Here is a 22342-nt window from a genome sequence, read left to right as displayed (position 1 = left end):
AGAGGTGCCTAGGAGGACAGAGGTGTCAGATCCCTTGGAGCCTGACAGGAGTGCTGGCAAGTGAGATGGGGTCCTCTGGAAAAGCAGCACCTGCTCTTAACCACTGAGTCATCTCTCCAGCCACCTGGGTTTCTAAATTTCTTACAACAAAGCTTTTTGTCCTTGTTGAATGCTAAATGCTTTGGTGAATTTAATGCTTTCATCTGTCAAAATTTTAAATGTAGAATTTTAACAAACTCAGGTTAGTTCAAAGACACCTACAATTCACCATGAGCCATTGTGAGTCCACGATTTTTATGTTTCCCCACCTTCAGTGCTTTTTGAAAAGAAAGTCCGTGTTCCCCTGAATGCTTAAGTACACTTGAATAAACAGAACCCATGAGTCCCAAGTTTCTTGGATTTCCTCCATGTAGTAGTATAGTGCTGAACTGATTTCATAATGCACATTGAAAAGTCTTTGATCCTAGCTGACCAGTGTCCTTTTTGGGCTTAATTCCCAGCAAACCACAGTGCCAAGCAGTGCCGGACACCATGTGCCCTGCGGACAGCGTGTAGCGAGTGCACTAGCAGCAGCTCCGAGTGCATGTGGTGCAGTAACATGAAGCAGTGTGTAGACTCCAATGCCTATGTGGCCTCCTTCCCTTTTGGCCAGTGTATGGAATGGTATACAATGAGCAGCTGCCCACGTAAGTGAAAAGAGCCTGGGACATTTACCAGCAGGTTGGACTTGACCTTGCTCAAGTCTGTTCAGAAGATGGTTAGGTTGGTCTTTCCAGATTAAAATGTGTATAAGGAATTGGGTACAATGATCCATGCAGTAAATCAGATAAATCTAGGGTAGGTCACAAGGTACAGAATAACTTCTCTTCTTCAGGGCCATATAGTTCAATCTCTAGAATGTCTCCATATCCTAATCTGCCTGTTTGTAAAGTGCTTTCTGGTACAGGACCTCACAGGTCCCTTCTACTTCCAACTTCCTTGTATTGAAAAGATGGGGAAAGTCTCTGTTGTATGTTCTGTAAAATCGTGGGCTCTTTAAATTATTTCATTTCAGTAGTCACTATAAGGTACTAGTACATCTACTTGTGATAATGAATTACAAGTTTAATTTTTTTTTTTAATAGCTGAAAATTGCTCTGGCTACTGTACCTGTAGCCATTGCTTGGAGCAGCCAGGCTGTGGCTGGTGTACTGACCCTAGCAATACTGGGAAAGGGAAATGTATCGAGGGCAGCTATAAAGGACCTGTGAGGATGCCTTCACTGGCCTCTGCAGGAACTGTGTATCCACAGCCTCTCCTCAACTCCAGTATGTGTCTCGAGGACAGCAGATACAACTGGTCTTTCATTCAGTGTCCAGGTAAGATGCCTGTGCATTCTAATCCAGATGTCTTACTACCTGTTTGTAAAGAATCAACCTTGACATAAAACTGGCCAGCACAGATCCCTAGCCCATTTTTAAATTGAGTCATTTGCTTCCTTGACTCTGACTTTGGAGTTCTATGTTCTGGATGTTAATTCTCTGTCCGATGTATAGCTCGCAAAGATTCTCCCCATTCTTCTTCACTTGATGGATTTTTTTTTTCTTAGCTGCACAGAAGCTTTTTAGCTTTATGAAGTCCCATTACCAGTTAGTTGTTGGCCTCAATTCCTGGGCACATGGAGTCCTCAATAGAAAGTCCTTTCCTACACGTATATCATGTAGGGTACTGCCTATGTTTTCTTCTAAAGTTTCAGTGTTTTCGGTTATGTCTTTGATCCATTTAGAGTTAGTTATTTTGAAAGGCGATGGATACAGATCTATTTTCATTCTTCTGCATGTGAACATACGGTTTTCCCAGCATCATTTGTTGAAGATGTTATCTTTCCTATGTTTTTGCTTCTTTGTGAAATAGCAGATGGCTGTAGCTATGAACATTGCTGTTTGGCTCTTCTGTTTTATTTTGTTGGTCTGCATGTCTGTTTTATACTCACGCCAAATTGTTTGTATTGCGATAGCTCAGTGATGTACCTTGAAATCTGTGATGGCAATCCCTGCAGTTTTATTCCTTTTGCTCAACATTGCTTTTGCTATCTAGACTCTTTTCGGGTTCCATGTGAATTTTAGGATTTTTTCCCCTATATTTGTTTTTTTGTTTTTTTTTTGTTTTTTCGAGACAGGGTTTCTCTGTGGTTTTGGAGCCTGTCCGGGAACTAGCTCTTGTAGACCAGGCTGGTCTCAAACTCACAGAGATCCGCCTGCCTCTGCCTCCCAAGTGCTGGGATTAAAGGCGTGCACCACCACCGCCCAGCTTCCCCTATATTTGTGAAGAATGTTGTCAGTATTTTGATTGGGATTGCATTAAATCTGTAAATTGCTTTTCGGTAGGATGGTGATTTTCACTGTAGGAGTCCTTCATAGATATTTTCCTAGATATTGTATTGTCTTTGGTATTTTAAATGGGAGTGTGTCAGTGTTTTTAAGTTTAGTTATTTATTTTTTATTTTACTGATATTTATTGAGCTCTACATTTTTCTCTGCTCCCCTCCCTACCTCCCCCTCCCCTTCAACCCTCCCCCAAGGTCCCCATGCTCCCAATTTACTCAGGAGATCTTGTCTTTTTCTACTTTCTACTTCCCATGTAGATTAGATCTATGTAAGTCTCTCTTGGTGTCCTCATTGTTGTCTAAGTTCTCTGGGATTGTGATTTGTGGGCTGGCTTTCTTTGCTTTATGTTTAAAAACCACCTATGAGTGAGTACATGTGATAATTATCTTTCCGTGTCTGGGTTACCTCACTTCAAATAATGTTTTCTAGCTCCATCCATTTTCCTGCAAAATTCAAGCTGTCATTTTTTTCTGCTGTGTAGTACTCCATTGTGTAAATATACCACATTTTTCTTATTCATTCTAAAATACGTTTATTTTTTTTAAAAATTTATGTGTATGAATATTTGTTGGAACTTAATCTGTGCACCAGAGGATGGCATTGTATCCTCTGGGACTGGATTTACAGACAGTTATGAGCTGTCATGTAGGTGCTGGCAATTGAACCCAGGTTCCCTGCAACAGCTTATCTACTGAGCCTTCTCTCCAGCCCAAGAGCTACTGATATTTGAAAGCTAATTTTGTACCTTGCCACACTTTATTGAAATTGTTCATTGTTTCTAGAAATTTAATGATGGACTTTTTGATATTTCTTGTGTATAATAGCATGTCATATATCAATAGGGATAATTTGACTTCTTTTCCTATTTGTATCCCTTTAATTTTTTCTCCTGCCTTATTGTTTCATCTAATGCTTCCAGCACTGTATTAAAAAGGAGTGGGGACTGTGAACAACCTTGTCTTATTTTTTATTTTAATGGGATTGCTTTGAGTTTTTCCTCATTTAAGATAATGTTGGCTGTGGGTTTGTAATATCCAGCCTTTATTATGTTGAGGTATGTTCACTCCAGTATTGTTTTCTCTAGGATTTTTATCATGAAGGCATTGGATTTTTTTTCCCGAGCTCTTTTCTTCATCTTCTTAGATGTGATTTCATTGGTTTTTGTTGTTGTTGTTGTTTGTTTTTTGAGACAGGGTTTCTCAGTGGCTTTGGAGCCTGTCCTGGAACTAGCTCTGTAGACCAGGCTGGTCTCGAACTCACAGAGATCCGCCTGCCTCTCCCTCTCGAGTGCTGGGATTAAAGGCGTGTGCCACCACCGCCCGGCTTGTGATTTCATTGTTAAGTCTACTTATATGATTTATTGTATTTACTGACTTAGGTATGTTGGGCCTACCTGAAATTCTTGGATAAAGCCCAGGTCCTTGTGATGGATGATCTTCTTGATATGTGCTTGTATTGTGTTCACTAGTATTTTATTGAAGACTTCTGCATCTGTGTTTGTCAGGCATACTGGTCTGCAGTTTGGGTATTGGGTGTTAGTGTCATTTGGGCTTTGGAAATGAATTTGGGAGTGATCCTTCTATTCTTTTTTATATAATTTAAGAATTGTTGATTATTGTTCTTTTTTGAACATCTGGTAGAATTCTGCTATGAATCTATCTGGCTCTGGACTCTGTCTAGTTAAAAGGCTTTTTATTACTATTTCATTCTCTTTATTTGCTATGGTCTGTTTCGGTTGCTAATTGCCACATGATTTAACTTTGGTAGTTTGGATGAATAAAGAAATTCTTCCATTTCTTTTAGATTTCCAACTTAACGGAATATGGGGTTTTAAAGTATTTCCTTATAACATTCTGTATTTCTTTGGTGTCTGTTGTGATGTTTCCCTGTTCATTTATGATTCTGTGGATCTCTTTGTGGTTAGCTGGGCCAAGGGTCTCTCACTCTTCTTACCTTCTTAAAGAACCGACTCATAGAGTCCTTGAGGTTTTTTTTTTTCTCATTGTTTTTTATTGTTCCAGTTTCATTGATTTCTTCTTCGATTTTTTTTTTTAAATTATTTCATGTCATCTACTGGGTTTGGTTTGGGTTTTATTTCAGTTCCTGTTTTTCCAAAGTTTCCCCTTGCATCCTTAAGTCATTTATTTGGGCTCTTTGGATTTCTTAATGAGAACCTTGGGACACACTTCCCTCTTAGAACTGCTTCTAACTTAGAGCTTAGGGGATTTGTCGTGTTGTGTTTTCTTTTAAATTTAGTGCCAGGAATATTTTTCTTTGAACTTTTCATCATTCAATAATTAATTTATACACTTACTAGAGTTTTGTTAACTGTTGATTTTAAGTTTCATTTCATAATGGACAGATAGGATACATAGATTTTTTTTTGTATTTATTAAGGTTTTCTTTGTGTCTCAGCATGTGCTTCCCTGTGCTGCTGAGTAGAATGTATATTCTTTGTCATTTAGGTAGGCTAGTCTATGAATATCTGTTAAATTTATTTTATGTAAAAAGTCATTTAATTCTGAGGTTTCTCTGCTTATTTATTTTTTTTCCAAATGACTTATTTATTGGAGAAAGTAACTTGTTAAAGTCATGTACTATTACTCATTTTTTTAAAAGGAGAAGAAAAGAAAGATAAATAATTTAAAAAATCCTGAAAGGAAAGATATCAAATATGAACCATGTTTTTTGGGTAATGAGATTATTTTTTTGTTTTTTTCCCTCTTTTCCTTCGTTTTTCAAGTACACTATCATAAGCATGAGTTTTTATAATGAATAATAACAAAAATTATTTTTATATTGCTGTAGACTTTCACCTTGCTTGATAATATGATTTTGGTTTTTCAAGACTAATTTGGTTTTGGTATTTTTATTTTCTCAGACTGGTTTTTAGTGAACCTTGTTTTGTTTTGTGTGTATTGGCATCAAACTTGCTACATAGCCAAGGACAGCCTTGAATTCCACACCCAGCTCTTTTTCCTTCCTTCCTTTTTGTTTTTTATTAAAAAAAAAAAAAAAACTTTTTTAGATGGGAATCTCACTATGTTACCTAGGCTGACCTCCAGCCTCCGGGCTTAAGCAAGGTAGGGCCATAGAATAGGGATGCTGCCTGCCTCTTCCTTCCTAGTAGTTGGAACTGTAGGCGCAGACAACCTTGCCTAACTAACTTGATGATTAACATTTAGAGTATATGCAAATCAGTCTGTGGAATTTACCTACCCAGTCCTCCTGTGGGACAGATAGAACCCTTAAAATTCTTTGCCTTTCAGCTTGCCAGTGCAATGGCCACAGCAAATGTGTCAACCAGAGTATCTGTGAGAAGTGTGAGAACCTGACCACCGGCAAGCACTGCGAGACCTGCATATCTGGCTTCTATGGTGATCCGACTAATGGAGGCAAATGTCAGCGTAAGTCACACTGATCAGCTTTGTTAGTGGTCACAATCAAGTGGAATAGTACAGTACTTGCATTTGACTTAAATGTCTTAAAGGGAAAAGCTGCTTGGTTTGGGATTCTGTCTTTCTTATTAGATAACAGTGTTAAGAGTTCAACTGATCTGGAAGAGGAAAGAGCTGAACTTGCAGGTTTGGGGTCAGCTGGTTAAAGCAACAAACCAGCAGTGAAGGAGTTAAACCCTTATGTACACTGAGCAGAAGTAAAAACAAGAAGCTAACATCAGGAAAGGCATCAGCTGCCTCTGTTCCATCTTTCCTCCCATGGAAGCACATTAGCTCAGGGGAAGCAGGGCATCGCTGGGTGCGTGGTCATCTTCTCACTGTTGGGGAGCCAGGTCAGCAGCCTTGTGAGGGGAGAGAGAGGAAAGCTGGGAATGAGAAGTCAGAATGAAGACAGTCTCTTCAGTTTCTCTCTTCCATAACAAGGTACCGCAGAGACATCCAAATAAGTCTTCTGCTGGAAACCTCAGAGAGAGACATAGGAGTAATGTATATTTGAAAACCTGTGGCATCCAAGGGAACCCCCTTCTGAACTAACGTCTGTCAGAGACTGCAACACCTGGCTCTGCGAGTCTGTGGTGGGAGGGCCACTGACCTCCTGAGGACCCCCGATAAAGTCTTTGCAGTGGCCTGCGTTTGGTCTTGTTTGGTTGGTTTTAGACAGGATCTAGGGAATTGAAGATGAACTTGAACTTCTTATCCTCCTGCCTGTACCTCCCAAATGCCCAGCTTCACATGGGCTCTCCTTAGAACTTCTCAGATAGTTTAAGATTTGAATAGTTCCACATTTTCATATTCAAGTCTGAAGTCTGAAAGCCTTAGGCTGCTTTATTGTTTGAACATAAGTTTATGTCTTTTTAATCAGTAAGTCACACTTATGAACTCATTTTTTTATTTGTTCCAGTTTACAATCGAAAAATATTGTGAATCCTATAGTTTAAAGACCCCTTAAGCTTAAATTAAGAAAGGAGTTCTCAGGCCAAGAAAAAACTCAATAGAGCAGGTCATCTCCACAGGGCAAGGACCCAGCACATGACATACTACAAATGCTCTCAAATATTTATTGAACAAAAAACCATAGTGCTGGAAGAGTCTGTCACAGAGATGGAAATAGCGAGTACTTCAGGTGGCAGCAGAAAATAGCTTTGTCTTTCCTCCTGCCTTGAATGGTGATTCCTTTAATGCCATCTTTGTATTATTAGAAATAAATCATTAGCTGAAAAATAATGAATCTTACTCAGTGCTTTTTCTTGCATCAGTCTGTCTTTCCTATAAACCCATTTCAGGCAAAATTATTTGTCTTAAAGTCTGTGGTAATAAACTGTCAAACCAGTTGTGACCTGTGTTCCATTCCTTTTCTTCAGCATGCAAGTGCAACGGTCATGCATCGCTGTGCAACACCAACACTGGCAAGTGCTTCTGCACCACCAAGGGTGTCAAGGGGGATGAGTGCCAGCTGTGAGTACCACACTCTTTGTATCACCGGTGAGGGCCAGGGGATGAAGCTGCATGAAGCCTGAGAGCACCTGCTATTGTTGCCCTGGTTTCCCGGGGTCTTTGAGTAGATTAATTTGGACATTTGCCTTTTTGCTTCAGATAGGTTGCCTTGGTTACTTTGTATTGCTCTAATAAAACACCATGACCAAGGTAACTTATAAAAGAAAGCATTTAATTTGGCTTATGGCTTCAGAGAGTTAGAATCTCTCTAAATTGAGTTCCAGGCCAGCTAGGGCTATGTATGAGATCCTGTCTAAACAAACAAATAAATGAATAAATAAATATAAAAAATTTAAAAAGGAAATAAAGGAATACAATTGGTTTACATAGGAAGAACAGGGTAGAAATGAGAAACAAATGTTTAAAAATATTTTAGCTGCACTTTGCGAAGAATACATAATCCACACAAAAGTGAAAATGTGGTTTTCCTTATAAGAAGAATCTAGCATTATTACTCATGGACTTGCTTTTAGACTATTGCTGGTGTAAACTGCTGAGTAGTTAGCAGAAAAACTGATGCAAATATATTAGTCCTTCTGACCTAAATAATGGTATAGTTTATGTAAAAGGATCCGCTTGGTTTAAAAATGAATGTAGATTCTGTGCTTTAAATATCAACAGAAAATATTTTCTTTTTTTTTTCTCTAGATGTGAGGTAGAAAACCGATACCAGGGAAACCCTCTCAAAGGAACATGTTATTGTAAGTTTTTATAATTCTTGTTTCTAGAAACATAGTAATTGAGCAAAACTACATTGTTTTCTTTTACATGGTTTAAGAATGAAATGCTTGATGAAGGTTAATATCCAGTGAGAAGTCAAGAACAATGGCACTGGGTTTTGATCCTACTGCACGTACTGGCTTTGTGGGAGCCTAGGCTGTTTGGATGCTCACCTTACTAGACCTGGAAGGAGGTGGGAGGTCCTTGGACTTCCCACAGTGCAGGGAACCTTGTCTGCTCTTGTGGCTGATGAGAAAGGGGGAGTTGATTGGGGGAGGGGGAGGGATATGGGAGGCAGCAGTGGGGAAGAGACAGAAATCTTTAATAAATAAATAAGAAAAAAAAGAATGAAATGCTTGAGGGCTATAGCAAATACTCATAGACATGTGCCTGACTTGGTGAGTACTATTTTAATTGTGGGCATAGTTCTGTTAGTCTGTCCATAGCAGTTAACAGGGATATGCTTTGCTGGCTTTCCTTGATTCCTCAAAAGCTCACCCCATTTGCCATTGCCTGGTGTAGTCTATCACAGCGCAATTCAAGATGGAATATGACAGAAGAGTTTGTGAGATACAGGTGAAGTTTTAGCATCTCTGTGGAGCTGAATTGTGTTCACCACATATTTAGGAACAAATAAAGCAAAACACCAAATTCTTAACTTGGAGTGAAAAGTGAGTCGGGTAAGGTAGCCAGGATTATTATAAAGATATTTTCTGAATGTATGAAAATCTATATAGTAGGTTCCAGATTATAGAACAAGAGATAAAGGAATTAATGTTTGACATCTGCAGTCGTAAATACAAGCTGTAGAAGAAAGCACGTGTCTGTGTTAGGTACGAAAAGTGCTCTTCTGTAGCCTTAGGGCAGCTTTCAAGTTGTGTTCTCCTACCTCAGCTTCCCAAGTAGCTGGGACCACTGGTCCTACAGAATTCTTAGTTATGTTTCTAAAACTGATTCATCAAAGAAAATGTTAATGTGTACTTTTTCAAAATTTAAAAATTACATTTTGAAAATTGGGTGTGCAAATGTAGCTCAGTAGTAGAGTGCTTACCTAGCAAGGTCCTGGTTTCAGTCCCCAGCACCACAAAACAAAAAACATTTTTTAAAAATTAAAAACAAGCTGAGTGTAGGGCCACATGCTCGTAATCTCAGCACTTGAGAGAACATGAGATTGAGGCCTGTCTGGGCTACATAGTATAAACCTTCTCAAATAATACTTGCATTATTTTCTTTAAAACCCTTTTTGTTGTTATTTTATGTGTATGCATGTTATTACAACATGTATGTCTGTGTAACATGTATATGTCTGGTGCCGTTGGAGGTTAGAAGAGGGTATCTGGCTCCCTGGATTTGAAGTTACCAACAGAACTTCGATTTGAGTACTGGTAATAAAACCTGAGTCCTCTGGAAGAGCAGCCAGTCCTCTTAACCACTGAGCTGTCTCTGCTGCCCTCAGCCCCTCTTTTTAAATTTAAGACAAAGGCCTCAGTGTGTAGCCTCAGCTGGCCTAGAACTCCGTTTGTAGAATGGTTGACCTTGAACTCACAAAACATCTGCCTGTCTCTGCCCCTATAATTGAATATTGGGATTAAAGTAGTACATCACCACACCTGCCCCTATAATTTCTACATTTGATAAAAATCTGATGACTAGGATATAGAGAGAACTTTTAGAACTGAATAAGAAATAGTTACAATTAAAAGCAAAAGACAAAAAAAAAACAAAAACTCTAGCACTGAAGAAAAAACAAATTTTAGAAAACAGGCAAAGATTCACTAAAGAAAATGTGATTGACGAATAATTAAAAATCAACAAATACTTCAGAAAATACTAAGCATTATTATGTTGCCATAGGTAGGTTATATATTTAGAACCACACAATGAGATACAGACCTGAAATGACTGTAATCAGTCATTTCACACTGGGCTGGGGAGGTAGCTCGGTTGAAGTTCTTGCTGTGCAAGCTTGAGAACCTGAGTTTATACCCAGGACCCTTACAAAAAGCCAAGTATGGTGGCAAGTGCTTTGAATTCCAACACTAGAGAGTGGTGCTCACTGCTTGGTAGTCTACCTGTGTCAAAAGAACAAGGTGGATGGCACCTGAGGAATGACACCCCAGAACGTCTTTGACCAGCAAACTTGCGTACACAAAAAAGTGGATTCTCTGGTTTAATAGAAGACAACTATAATCTGTTTTTGCATTCAATCTGTTGTAATAAACCTTCTTTAGTTAACCATGTTGAAAAAGAAAACTGACCTCATCAAACTGGAAAAGGATAGTGTTTTAATCTCCAATTTAGATAGTTATTGATAGTATTCTTAATATCATAATGACTAAAGAAACTGGTCACTTATTAAAGATTAAAATCTGGAAACAGAAGACAAATTGAAAATGGTATAGTCACTTTGAAAAACCATTTGATACGTTATTTAAAAAATTAAAAGTGGATTTACCGGCTGGAGCTGCTGCTCAATTAGTTCTAGGTCCAGCTCCCAGCACCACATAAGCAGGCCCAGAACTGGGGTGAGAGTGGCACAAAGACCAGAGATTTGAGACCAAGCCCAAGTGACTTACAGATGCAATCATCTAATTCTGTAAAAAAATTATTTCTTCATGTTTTCCTCTAGTTTTTGTCACTCCCAATTTCAATTAGAATTTTACAATATTGCTAAAGTATTAAAAAGAAGCCAACCTTGGGCTAGAGTAGTAGTAGTATGATAATAATATAAAATAAAACCTGTGATTTCCTTGTCCCATGCTTTCCAGTTCCTAGTAGTCACCCATTCTGTTTTCTGTTTCTGTGAATAGCCTGGGTGTGACATCTGCATGGAGCCATAGTGTTCATCTTTCGAGCCTGTGACACTCATCCATGATGTAGCACACTTCAGACTCACCTTTCTTTGGGGCTGGATGCAGCTGAGCACACAGTGCTACCCTAGCGTGCTCAAAGATTCACTTATTTTGGGGGCTTGTTTTTGTTTTTCAGTAGTTACCAGAATAATGGATATGAAAAAGTAGGTCATTATAGTTTTGATTTTCTTTTATTTCACTAATACTTAGTGTGGCTGGTTATCTTTTTATATTCTCATTGGCCATTATTACGTCTTATTTAGGAGAAAAATAAACCTCTTCAAGAGTCTCACTATGTAGCCTTGGCTGACTTATAACTTCTTGTGTAGACCAGGCTCGACCTAATTTCCCAGCTCTCTATGTCCCTCACCCCTGTTACTGAGATTAAAGGCATATGTCACCACACCTGACAATCCTGCCCTTTTCTAAGACAGGTCTTTATTGTTTTGTACAACAGGCTTTAAAATTGTGTAGTCTGTGGTAGTGAACATGCTTTGAAGCTGTAGCACACTGGTATATATGACTGTTTTATTCCTTTCCATATTACTAAAGTTATAGTCTTTGTCCCCGACTTTGAATCCACCCTTTTCCCACAAAGACCTGGTTTCTGTTATGTCATTCGTTTATACCTTTGTGTCCTTAAGTAAAGCATAGCATGTATAGATATTTAGTTAATATTCATAGATGAATTAATTTTGAGCCAAAGCCTCAATCAGGGTCTTAGTAAGTAAGGTTTGCTGGGTAATTCAAAAGATACTGCAGAGATTTGGTTTCACAGGTTTGAAAAAAAACCTGTGTGAACTGCCCATAATGGCACACAGCTGTACTTGTGTACAGGATCAGGAATTCAAGGCCAGGTTAGGCAACATGAGACCCAATCTCAAAATCCTGGGGATAGTTAGTATCCTTTCATAGCTGCTGATTTTGTGAGTAACACAAGCTGTGCCTTCAGAGACCTGTTTTATTTTGTATCAGTTCTTATTTTTTAATTCTTATTATATATGTGTGGTATATATGATTTGCCTGTATCATTTTTAAGTATGTATTCTTTCTTCCCATAGATACCCTTCTCATTGACTATCAGTTCACTTTTAGTCTGTCCCAGGAAGACGATCGCTATTATACAGCCATCAATTTTGTGGCTACTCCTGATGAAGTAAGAATTTCTTTCAAGTTGTCTTATTTTGTGTTGAATTTTGTATGGGTCTTTTACCTTGGTCATCCTGGACAGAAGTACTGCATAGTAGCAGAATAGTATCAGGGTGGGAATATACATGGTAATCTTTTACATATTTTTTTCATTTACTTGACAGTGTTATACTACCAATAAGTCACCTTCCCCCTTGCATGTGTGCAGTGTGTGTGTGTGTCCCTCTCAATTTAATTAGTTTATTGCAGATTGCAAGAGCATGGGTGCGAGGTTATTTACTGGTACGTGGGCAGCCTGCCAGTGATTACAGCCCTGCAGAAAATGACTCCCTCTTCTCAGGTAGCCTTTAACTGGCAGTAGTTCCTCAGGGAACAAGGTAATGTCTAGACTCCACATTTTATCTTCTTCCTACTCCAAAGGTGAACATCACTGAGTTTTTAAAGTAGTAGTAGAATAATGTTCATGATGGTGTATTAAGAAGACAAATTATTAAAAAAAAATTTAAAAAAAGAAAAAGAAGAAGACAAATTATTGAGTGAACAGTTTTTTTAAATTTATTTACTATGTAATGAATGCTACACCGACTTGTATATCTGTACATCATGTGTACAGTGCCTGTGAAGGCCAAAAGTAGGGGTTGGATCCCCTGGAACTGGAGTTACAGACCATATGTGTGCTAGGAACCAACCCAGGGTCCTCTGCAAGAGTAGTAAGTGCTCTTAACTGCTAGGCTGTTGCTCTAGTTCCTAAGGGTGAACAGCTCTTTAAGTAAATGTAAGCAATCTTAAATTACTCTATGGCAAAGTTTTTCAGATGTGCCTAAATTTTTAAAAATTATTTTGTTTTATTTTTATGGGTGTTTTGCCCACATGTATGTTTTCCTGGTGCCTGGAGAGGCAAAAAGAGGGCATTGGATCCCCTGCAACTGGAGTTGTCGTGGGTATCACAGCACGGGTGTGTGGATTCATGCTGGTCGATGAAATGAAGACTCAGAGACACCTTGAGAATAAATTTTGCCTTTCAGCTGCAGGGGGCTCAGCTCTGTGGACTAAAGCCATTTCCCTGGCTCTTTGGCATTTTTATTTTTCCCTATGTTTACACGTTAGCTAGTAGATTTCCATATCTCAAAACATTGAATGAAGCTTCCAAAGAGGTACCACGGTTTCCTGGGTTCCCTCTAAACCAAGTTTTGCATTGTGTCCATGGGAAACTCTTAGACAAGATTCACATAGGTATCTGTAATGCAAAGGATGGATTCAGGCTGGGTGCTAATTCTGAAGCTAGACCAGGTATGGCCCAGTGGGGTTTCATGGCTAGTGGAGTTGCTTGCTACCTCGCTGGCGCCAGGGTTCTGGGAATTGAACCCTGGCTCTCTGTTACAGTAGCAAGTGCTCGTCAGTCTTTCAGGGTGTACTTAATAGTATTCATTTTATTTTTTAAAGTAAACATATGGTAACTATACCTGTAGTCTCAGTACTTGGGAGATGGGGGAAGGAAAATCAGCAACTCAAGGCCAGCCTCGGCTACATAGTGAGTAAAGATCAGCCTGAGCTATACTCTGTCAAAACAAATAAGCATTGTAGAATTTTATAATGCTTGTTAACAAGATGGTTGGTGTGTTTTATGAAAGATTTCTTACTAGGTTTATCTAAATACATGTATTGTATCTTTTACAAAATGACAAGGATTTTAGTCCATATCATGTGAAGAAGTAGCTGTTAACTGTGTGCTGTCAGCAGATACTTGTTAAATAAATAATTAAACACACATCTCCCCTTGCAAAAGAAGATAAAATTTTCTTGAATGCAATCCCTGCGCTGTGAGAGAAACCTCTCATTTAGAAATCACAATTTTGAAAATGGCATTGCAAATGTTTCCATTGTGGTTTTCTGGTATAACTATCAAATGGTGCTTTTTATAAAAAAGAAAAATCGTAATTTTCTAACCTGTTTTAAATATCTTTTTAAAAATGAGCATTTCTAGCATGGTTGGATTAAGTTATAAAACATAAGAATGCAGCGTCTAAGGCTGAAGAGATGGCTTAGTGGTTAAGAGCACTTCCTGCAGAAGACCAGGTTCCATTCTCAACACCCTCATGACAGCTCACAACTGTCTATACCTAGAGTTCCAGGGCATCTGATTCCCTTTTCTGACTTTCTCCAACACGAGGCATGCACATGGTACACAGACATATATGCAGGCAAAACCACCAATACATATAAAATAACATTTTTTCCAAAAAGAATATAGCATCTGATTATTTTGTCCTTTCTTAATTACTTTTCTATTTGTATGACAAAACACCATGTCTAAGGAAGCTTATAAAGAAAGCATTTAATTTGAGGCTCACAGTTCCAGTGGGTTAGATTCTGTGAGCATCAAAGCAGGGAGTAGTATGGCAGTAGGCAGGCAGGCAGGCATGGTACTGAGCAGTAGCTGAGAGCTTACATCTTATCCTCAAGTAGAAGACAGAGCAAGAAAGAACTAACTGGGAATGGCATAGGCTTTTCAAACCTCAAAGCCCACCTCTAATGACTCACTTCCAACAAGGCCACACCACCTAACCCTTCCCAAACATTTCTACCAACTGGGGACCAAGCGTTCAAACACATGAGTCTGTGCAGGCCATTCACACTCAAATCACTGTAGGCCCCAAAAAAGATTTGTTAGTGAAATTTCAGTGAAAACTAAAAACATCATTAGAATTTACCAACAGTGACTTCTGTCCAGCTCCACAAAAACTTCAGTTATTAAAACCAAGAATCAAAGTGAAACTGGCACTTTGAACTGCTGTGAACTGTAAACTGGCACTTTGAACTGCTGTAAATGGAAAGCAACATTTTCAAAGCTAAGAAACCATACTCAGACATATTTTTCTTATAGTAATTTTGGTGAGTGAAATATTTTTTAATTCAAGGATGAATATAAATTATGTTTTAAATTTAGTACATTTGAGCTGTTGTAAGAGTTTTAGAAACCAATTCCTATTTGAGAGACAGTTTATAATATATGGATTAATAATGTGGATTTCAGTTATAATAAATAGTAGAAATTGGACCTGTAGGTCAGATTTCTTCCTGATAATTAGGAACCTTGGGCATTTGGGAACAGCTACTCAGAAATGCTGAACGTAAGTTTCTCTGACAGATGGCACAAGGTGAGGGTCCTTTTTTTCATGGGGCTGACATCTCATAAAGTGCTGGATTTCACACTTCTATGGGAGCCAAATGAAATTTTATCTTCATCTTCTTACTTGTGTTGAGAAAAACTGACAAGAAATGTTGCCACCTCTTTGAGCACGAGCTCCTCCTGAGATGTAAAATAGTCTGTGATTAGGTGGTTGAGAGCACTGTGACCTGCTTGTTGCTGTGTCTTAAAATCTGAAAAGGGTTAACAGTTTCCTAATCGTGTGCATTTCTCATCAGCAAAACAGGGACTTGGACATGTTTATCAACGCTTCCAAAAACTTCAACCTCAACATCACCTGGGCCACCAGCTTCTCAGGTAAAAGATACACCTGGAGGAATGATGGGTTAGCAAATGTAGTATAGGAGTTGGAAAAGTGGCCTCTGGAGCTAAATGAATGAGCTCATAGTCCACCTTTGCTACTTGGTAGCCATGACACCTTGAACGAGCAAATAAGATTCCTGTCTAACCTTAGGATTACTCAGAATGAATAATCTCAGTCTTTGCCTCCAACATCATAGGTGTGGGTTGGTGGGCAGTCACTCTCTGCTTTGCTGCCACCTCTTATGCCCTTTCTGTGCCACCTTCTAGCGCTATGATAATCTCTGTTCTTCATAGGTGAACAATTAAAATGACTCAAAGTTTAAAGAAATGAAAACTCTTTCAATGAAAAGGGATTTTAATATGTATAGATAACCATACTTTGGGAATTAAACTAAGTCTTAAAAGTACAGCTTTTCCTTTCTTATTTATCTTATGGTGATTCATTACAATTCTGATGTCCCTAGTATAGCAGTTAATATAGAAACTCCATAACTTGATAACTCTGTAGATAGACCTTGGTTAGAATTTACCGGCACTGTGGTGTTGAACAAGTTATCAAATTTTCCTTTTCTTTTTAAATTGGTTTTTAAGTTTGTTTTATTTAATTCTATGTTTGCCATTGCCTGTGTGTATGTAAATATACCATGTATGTGCAGTGCTCGAGAAGGCCAGAAGAGGGCATCAGGTGCCCTCCCTCCTCCCAACTGGAGTTACAGTCAATTTTGAGCCACCACGTCTGTCCTGATGATTGAACTCAGGTCCTCTGAGAGAACAACCAGTACTCTTAACTGTTGAGCCATCTCTCGAGCCCCGTTACCTCCATTTTCTGATCATTTCCTTCTTATGAAATGATGTGGTAAAAATACCTTGTTATGTGCTAGTATATCCAACCTTCTTATGTTGCAACATGATAGCTACAAATGTCTTGGGCATATTCACAGCTGTGCCTGAAATATAGTGTTACAAGGAATAAGTGAAAAAAAGGAAGTACTTTTTGTAGTGCTTGAAATTTAATCATTCTCAAAGAAATTATTTATTTATTTAGAATCTTGGCCAATGAAGTATATAAACTTTGAGGCCATGTAGAAACAATGTTACACTAGTTAGGGTCCTGAATGCAGTGTTGGCTGGTAACAGAAAGAAGGACTGAGTGACTACTTGAGGACATTCCTGCTAGTGATGGATGAATAAATGTCCCTGGTACAGAGGCCTGAAGCACTGTCACATGTCACAGTGTGAAGAAGAAATACAAGGGACATAAAGTGTTAAGTGCAGAGTGAATGTCAGTGCTTATTTTATGTGTATAAATGTTTTGCTTACATGCATGTCTGTGCATCACGGTGTCTGGTGCCTATGGAGCTCAGAAGAGGGTGTTGGGTGCCCTAGAACTGAAATAACAGGTGACTGTGAGCTGCTGTGTGGGTGCTGGGATTCTAATATGGAAGAACTGTTGATGCTCTTAACTCTTAGGCCATCTCTCCAGTTCCCACCAATGCCTCTTATAGCAAGGACTCTGGTGATAATTTCATAGCCACATGTGCCATTTTCAGTGTGGACAGTTTGGATACAAGTTTATGTGTCAGTTTTCTTAGGTTCAATCCCAGATCCATTCCCTGTGGCTATCAGCCCTGAGGCTAGTTAATGATTTCTTAGAATTTCAGATTTTCTACTCTATGGATAAGGGATAGAATGTGTTGTGTGGAATACAGACTGAGTTCAAAAGGCTATTCCTTTGCCATGGTAAGTGGTCAGTAAACCATTACCCTCATTACTAATGAGGGAATACTCTGTCTACTGCCCTGCCTCACCCCTTCCAAAAAAGAGTCTTTATTTTCATTCTTTGCTTCCTTTTAGCTGGAACCCAGACTGGAGAAGAGATGCCCGTTGTTTCAAAAACCAACATCAAGGAATACAAAGATAGCTTCTCTAATGAGAAATTTGATTTTCGCAACCATCCAAACATTACTTTCTTTGTTTATGTCAGTAATTTCACCTGGCCCATCAAAATTCAGGTAAGAAATGCTTTTGAACTTCACTGTATGGATTTAGTGAAGACTAAATTCACTCTTTTGGAGTCAGTGGCAACTGAATGGTACCATGATGCCTTGCCTTTGAGGATTCTTGGCGTAAGACTGAGTAGCATGTGGATGTTGTTCTAGGGGTTAGAGAGATGCTCAGTGAGTGCAAGGCTTGCTGCACAGGCATGGGGACCTGGATTTGCATCCTTGGCACTCACGTAAAAAGTGGGACATGCATGCCAGGCGGTGGTGACACACACCTTTAATCCCAGCCCTTGGTAGGTAGAGGCAGGAGGATCTCTGTGAATTTGAGGCCAGCCTGGTCTACAAGAGCTAGTTCCAGGACAGACCCCAAAGCTACAGAGAAACCCTATCTCAGGGAAAAAAGAAAAAGAAAAGTGTGCCTGTCACCCCAGAACTGGGAAGCAGGAGACAGGAAGATCTGTATGGCTTGCTGGCTAGACAGTCCAAGCTGAGTCTGTGAGCTCTAGATTCAGTGAGAGACCTTGTCTCAAAAAAATAAGGTAGAGAGTGATTGAGGAAGGCACACCCAGTGATCTCTTGCCTCTGTATGCATGTGCACATGTATTTTGCATATCTGCTCACACATCAGCCCACAGTATAGCTTTTTTCCTTCCCACACCTGTCACATACCACCCACTTGAGTCACTACTTTGTGTTTCTCCTTTCCTTTATTTTCTGATCATTCATTTGGAGAACTAACTTCATTAAACACTAGGGTAGCCTACAATATGGCCTTGGTTGTCTTCTTGCTTCATTCCACAGAGGTTCCTGGGTGACTTAATCATACTGGTGTTTGGTGGTGCTTCTTAGTGCTGCCTCCAGCCTGGCTCCCATGGAGATGTCACGCCAGTATTCTTTGTTGCTGCCTTGACATCTCTCCCTGGATATTCACAAACTTCCTGTGTTAAGTGAATATAGTCATTCATATTAGCTTAGCCCCAACATCCTGCAGCTTCCCTCCTCAGTGAGTATGAGGACTGTTCTCTCTGTTGTACAAGCCAGGCCTGTTGTATTCCTGGTATAAATTCAACTTGGGGATGATGTACTATTTCCTTAGTTTATACATAATTAGATTAAGTTTGCTAGTATCTGCTTGATTTGCATCTAAGAATGTCCAATAATTTTCCTTCCCTGTCCTTGTGTTGGTTTTGATGTCAAGGCTAAACTAAATTAATTTTTTACATTTTTATTACATTTTAGTGTGTGTGTGTGTGTGTGTGTGTGTGTGTGTGTGTGAGAGAGAGAGAGAGAGAGAGAGAGAGAGAGAGAGAGAGAGAGAGTGAGTCATAGGCAAACTTTAAGGACTCAGTTCTCTCTTTCCACCACAAGGTCATAGGGGATCAAAGTTAGGCTTTGTAGCAAAATCAGGCTTAGCAGCAAGTACCTTAACTGACCTGAACTAACTTTTAGTAAGAAGAATTTGAGGAGGTTTTTTCCATCTATGTTATGGTTGTGCTGCATTATTGTATTATTGAGACAAAGTCTCACTATGTAGCCCTATCTGACCTGGAACATACTATGTAGGCCAGGCTGACCTCAACTCACAGAAATCTACCTGCTTCTGCTGGTGTTAAAGGCTTGTACATCCACTTCCAGCCCCTTTCATCTTTTGAAGAGGTTAGAATCATATGAATATCTATACTTGCTAAGTCATTTGATTCTAATGTTTTATTTGTGGGGACTTTTTTTAATCTACTGAATTAACTTTTTAAGATAGTTTCTATTTTTTTCTTTTAAATGAGTCATTTTGGTATTTTTTCCTAGATAGTAGTTTACTTGTCTTAAATGTATTGATAAAAACTTGTCCACTCTTTCTTTATACCTAATTATTGCAGCATGTGTTCTTGTATAAACCATTTTGTAAACCAGTGTCCACAGCAACATCATTCCCAATAGTTCAAAGGTACAAATAAGTGCCAGTAAGCAAATGAGCAGATAAATAAAATGCGGCATATATGTATAGTAAAATGTGATGTATTATTTAAAAGAAATGAAGGAACTAGGAGTGAAGTTGATATGTGGCTGAGATTTTGACACATGCTCTGACATGGGCTGGGGGAGGGCTCGGCAATAAGAAAATGCTTTGCTTGCAACCTTGATGACCCAAGTTAAGTTCCCAGAACCTCTGAAAACAGGATATGAGTGCAGTGGTAGTGTCTTTGACTCCAGCACTCTGCAGCAAGATGAGATGCAGAGACAGGAGGGCTGGCTGGAGGTTCGTAGGGGCAATTAGCCTTAGGACCCAGTATGGCCACAAAACAGCAGAAAGAGAAAGCTGCCTCCCGGAAGCATTGTTGGTGGGATAATAATAAAGTCACAAAAGGACAAATACTATTATTATCCCACTTACATGAAATATCTAGAATATGTAGGTTCATAGAGTCAGAAAATAAAGATTAATAGTGACTCGGGGAGCAGAACATAGAGTTAACTGCCTCCAGATTATTAGAAAGGTTTGTGTGATGGGAAAGGTTTGAAAATGTAAATATTTGTATTATATGCATTGTCAATATAATTATTTTTGCTGAACTGTGTGCTTTAGAGGTAGTTTAAATGGAAGCTAGAGAGATGGCTCGGCAATTAAAAGCACTTGTTGCTCTTATAAAAGGCTTGGGTTTAGTTCCTGGTGCTGACATGGGAGCTCAGAACCATCTGTAACTCCAATTCCAGGGGATCCAGCAACTTCTTCCAACCTTTGCACATGGTGTTCATACCTAAATGCAGACAAAACACTCCTACATACAAAATAAAATAAATATTTAAAGATCTTTTTAGTGATTAGAGGGGAACCAAGCACAGCGACTCTCGCCTGTAGTCCTGCCTCCTTGGGAGGCTGAGGCATAAGAGTTCAAGACTTCTCTGGAAACACAGGAAGATAACCCAAAAAGAGCAAGAAAGGTTAAAATGGTAAATTTTATATTATATGTATCTTTTTTTATTTTAAAACAATCTTTTCTCATTTTACCTACCAATTCCAGTTCCCACCCCCCCTTCCTCCTGCTCCCCACTCCACCTTCCCCTCACCCCACCCCATTCACTCCTCAGAGAGGATAAGGCTTCCTATGGGGAGTCAACAAAGTCTGACATATTGAGGCAAGACCAAGGCCCTCTGCCCTATAGGAAGACTGAAAAAGGCAAAGAGAATGGGCTCCAAAAAGCCAGTTCAAGCAGTAAGGATAAATTCTGGTCCCACTGCTAGTGGCCCCACAGGCTTCCCCAGCTACACATCTGTCACTCACATTCAAAGGGCCTAGTTTGGTCCTATTCAAGTTTCCCTGCTATCAGTCCAGAGTTGGTAAGCTTCTGCTAGCTCAGGTCAGCTGTTTCAGTGGGTGTCCCCATCGTGGTCTTGACCCCTTTGCTCATATTATTGCTCCTCCCTCTCTTTGACTGGACTCTGGAAGCTCAGCCCAGTGCTTAGCTGTGGATCTCTGCATCTGCTTCCATCAGTTGCTGAATGAAGGTTCTATGGTCACAATTAAGGTAGTCATCAATCTGATTACAGGGGAAGGCCAGCTCAGGAACCCTCTCCAATATTGCTTAAGGTCTTAGCTGGGGTCATCCTTGTGGATCCCTGATAATTTCCCTAGTGCTAGGTTTCTTGCAAGCCCCATAATGGCTCCCTCAATCAAGATTTCTCTTTCCTTGCTCTCCTCCTCTGTCCTTCCTCCATCTTGACAATCCTGTTCTCTTATATCCTCTTACCTCCTCCCCTTCCCCGCTCTTCCTCTGCTTCCAACCCCCCTCTCCATGCTCCCAATTTTCTCAGAAGATCTTGTCTATTTCCCCGTCCCAGGGATCCATGTATGTCTCTCTTAGGGTTCTCCTTGTTACCTAGCTTCTCTGAGGTTGTGGACTATTGGCTGACAGGTTATCCTTTGCTTTATGTCTAATATCTACTTATGAGTGAGTACATCAAGTTTGTCTTTCTGGGTCCTGGTCACCTCACTCAGGATGATTTTTTTCTAGTTCCATCCATTTGCCTGCAAATTTCAAGATGTCATTGTTTTTTTTCTTTTAACCACTGAATAGTACTCCATTGTGTAAGTGTACCACATTTTCTTTATCCATTCTTCAGTTGAGAGGCATCGAGGTTGTTTCTAGGTTCTAACTATTAAAAATAATACTGCTATGAACACTATTAGAAAATAGTCAAATGACTCAAAGAGACATTTCACCAAAGATAATTTGCATATATCAGGTAACACATGAAAAGATGTTTAGAGCTAATAATCACTGGAAAAGAGATGAAACCCCAGGACTTTGGTGTTGCTGCTGGCTATATAAGATGATTTAGCTGCTTTGGGAAATAGTTTTGACACTTTCTTACAAAACTAAATCTGTACTGGTTATACCACTCAGCAATTATATTCCTCAACAAAAGGAATGAAAACCAAGGGTTACATAAATATCTGATATACAAATGTTTTTACCATTTTATAGCAATATATATATAGCAACTTTATTTGTAATAACCAAAAACTAGAGGAAACCCAAATATTCCATAATAAATAATTCCTTAATAATAATAATAATATAAATAATAGTAATTCCTTAATAAATAAATAAATAAACTATGGTACCTGTACTCTGTAGAATAATTGGCAGTGGTGAAAAGAAATGAGCTGCAGAACATTATGATTGCACACCTACAATCCTAGCATTCAGAACATTGTGATTACATGCCTACAGTCCTAGCATTTAGGAAATTGTGATTGCACACCTACAGTCCTGGCATTCAGGACATTGT

General features: G+C 39.1%; 1 protein-coding gene across 2 annotated transcripts in view; it reads left to right on the top strand.

Moving 5' to 3' along the window:
* The window catches only part of Atrn (attractin), a 148019-nt gene that overhangs the window by 86203 nt on the left and 39474 nt on the right, over positions 1-22342 (top strand). For both annotated transcript variants that reach the window (XM_005365595.2, XM_013353177.2), the window contains exons 17-24: positions 501-686; positions 1125-1358; positions 5636-5773; positions 7186-7279; positions 7967-8019; positions 11952-12046; positions 15466-15544; positions 17405-17562. In XM_005365595.2, coding sequence (XP_005365652.1) covers positions 501-686; positions 1125-1358; positions 5636-5773; positions 7186-7279; positions 7967-8019; positions 11952-12046; positions 15466-15544; positions 17405-17562 — 1037 coding nt within the window. The remainder of the gene's footprint in view (positions 1-500; positions 687-1124; positions 1359-5635; positions 5774-7185; positions 7280-7966; positions 8020-11951; positions 12047-15465; positions 15545-17404; positions 17563-22342) is intronic.

The sequence above is a fragment of the Microtus ochrogaster genome, unplaced genomic scaffold, assembly GCF_000317375.1.
Source record: "Microtus ochrogaster isolate Prairie Vole_2 unplaced genomic scaffold, MicOch1.0 UNK3, whole genome shotgun sequence".
NCBI classification, from domain to species: domain Eukaryota; kingdom Metazoa; phylum Chordata; class Mammalia; order Rodentia; family Cricetidae; genus Microtus; species Microtus ochrogaster.
This window is presented reverse-complemented; position numbering and strand designations above follow the sequence as displayed.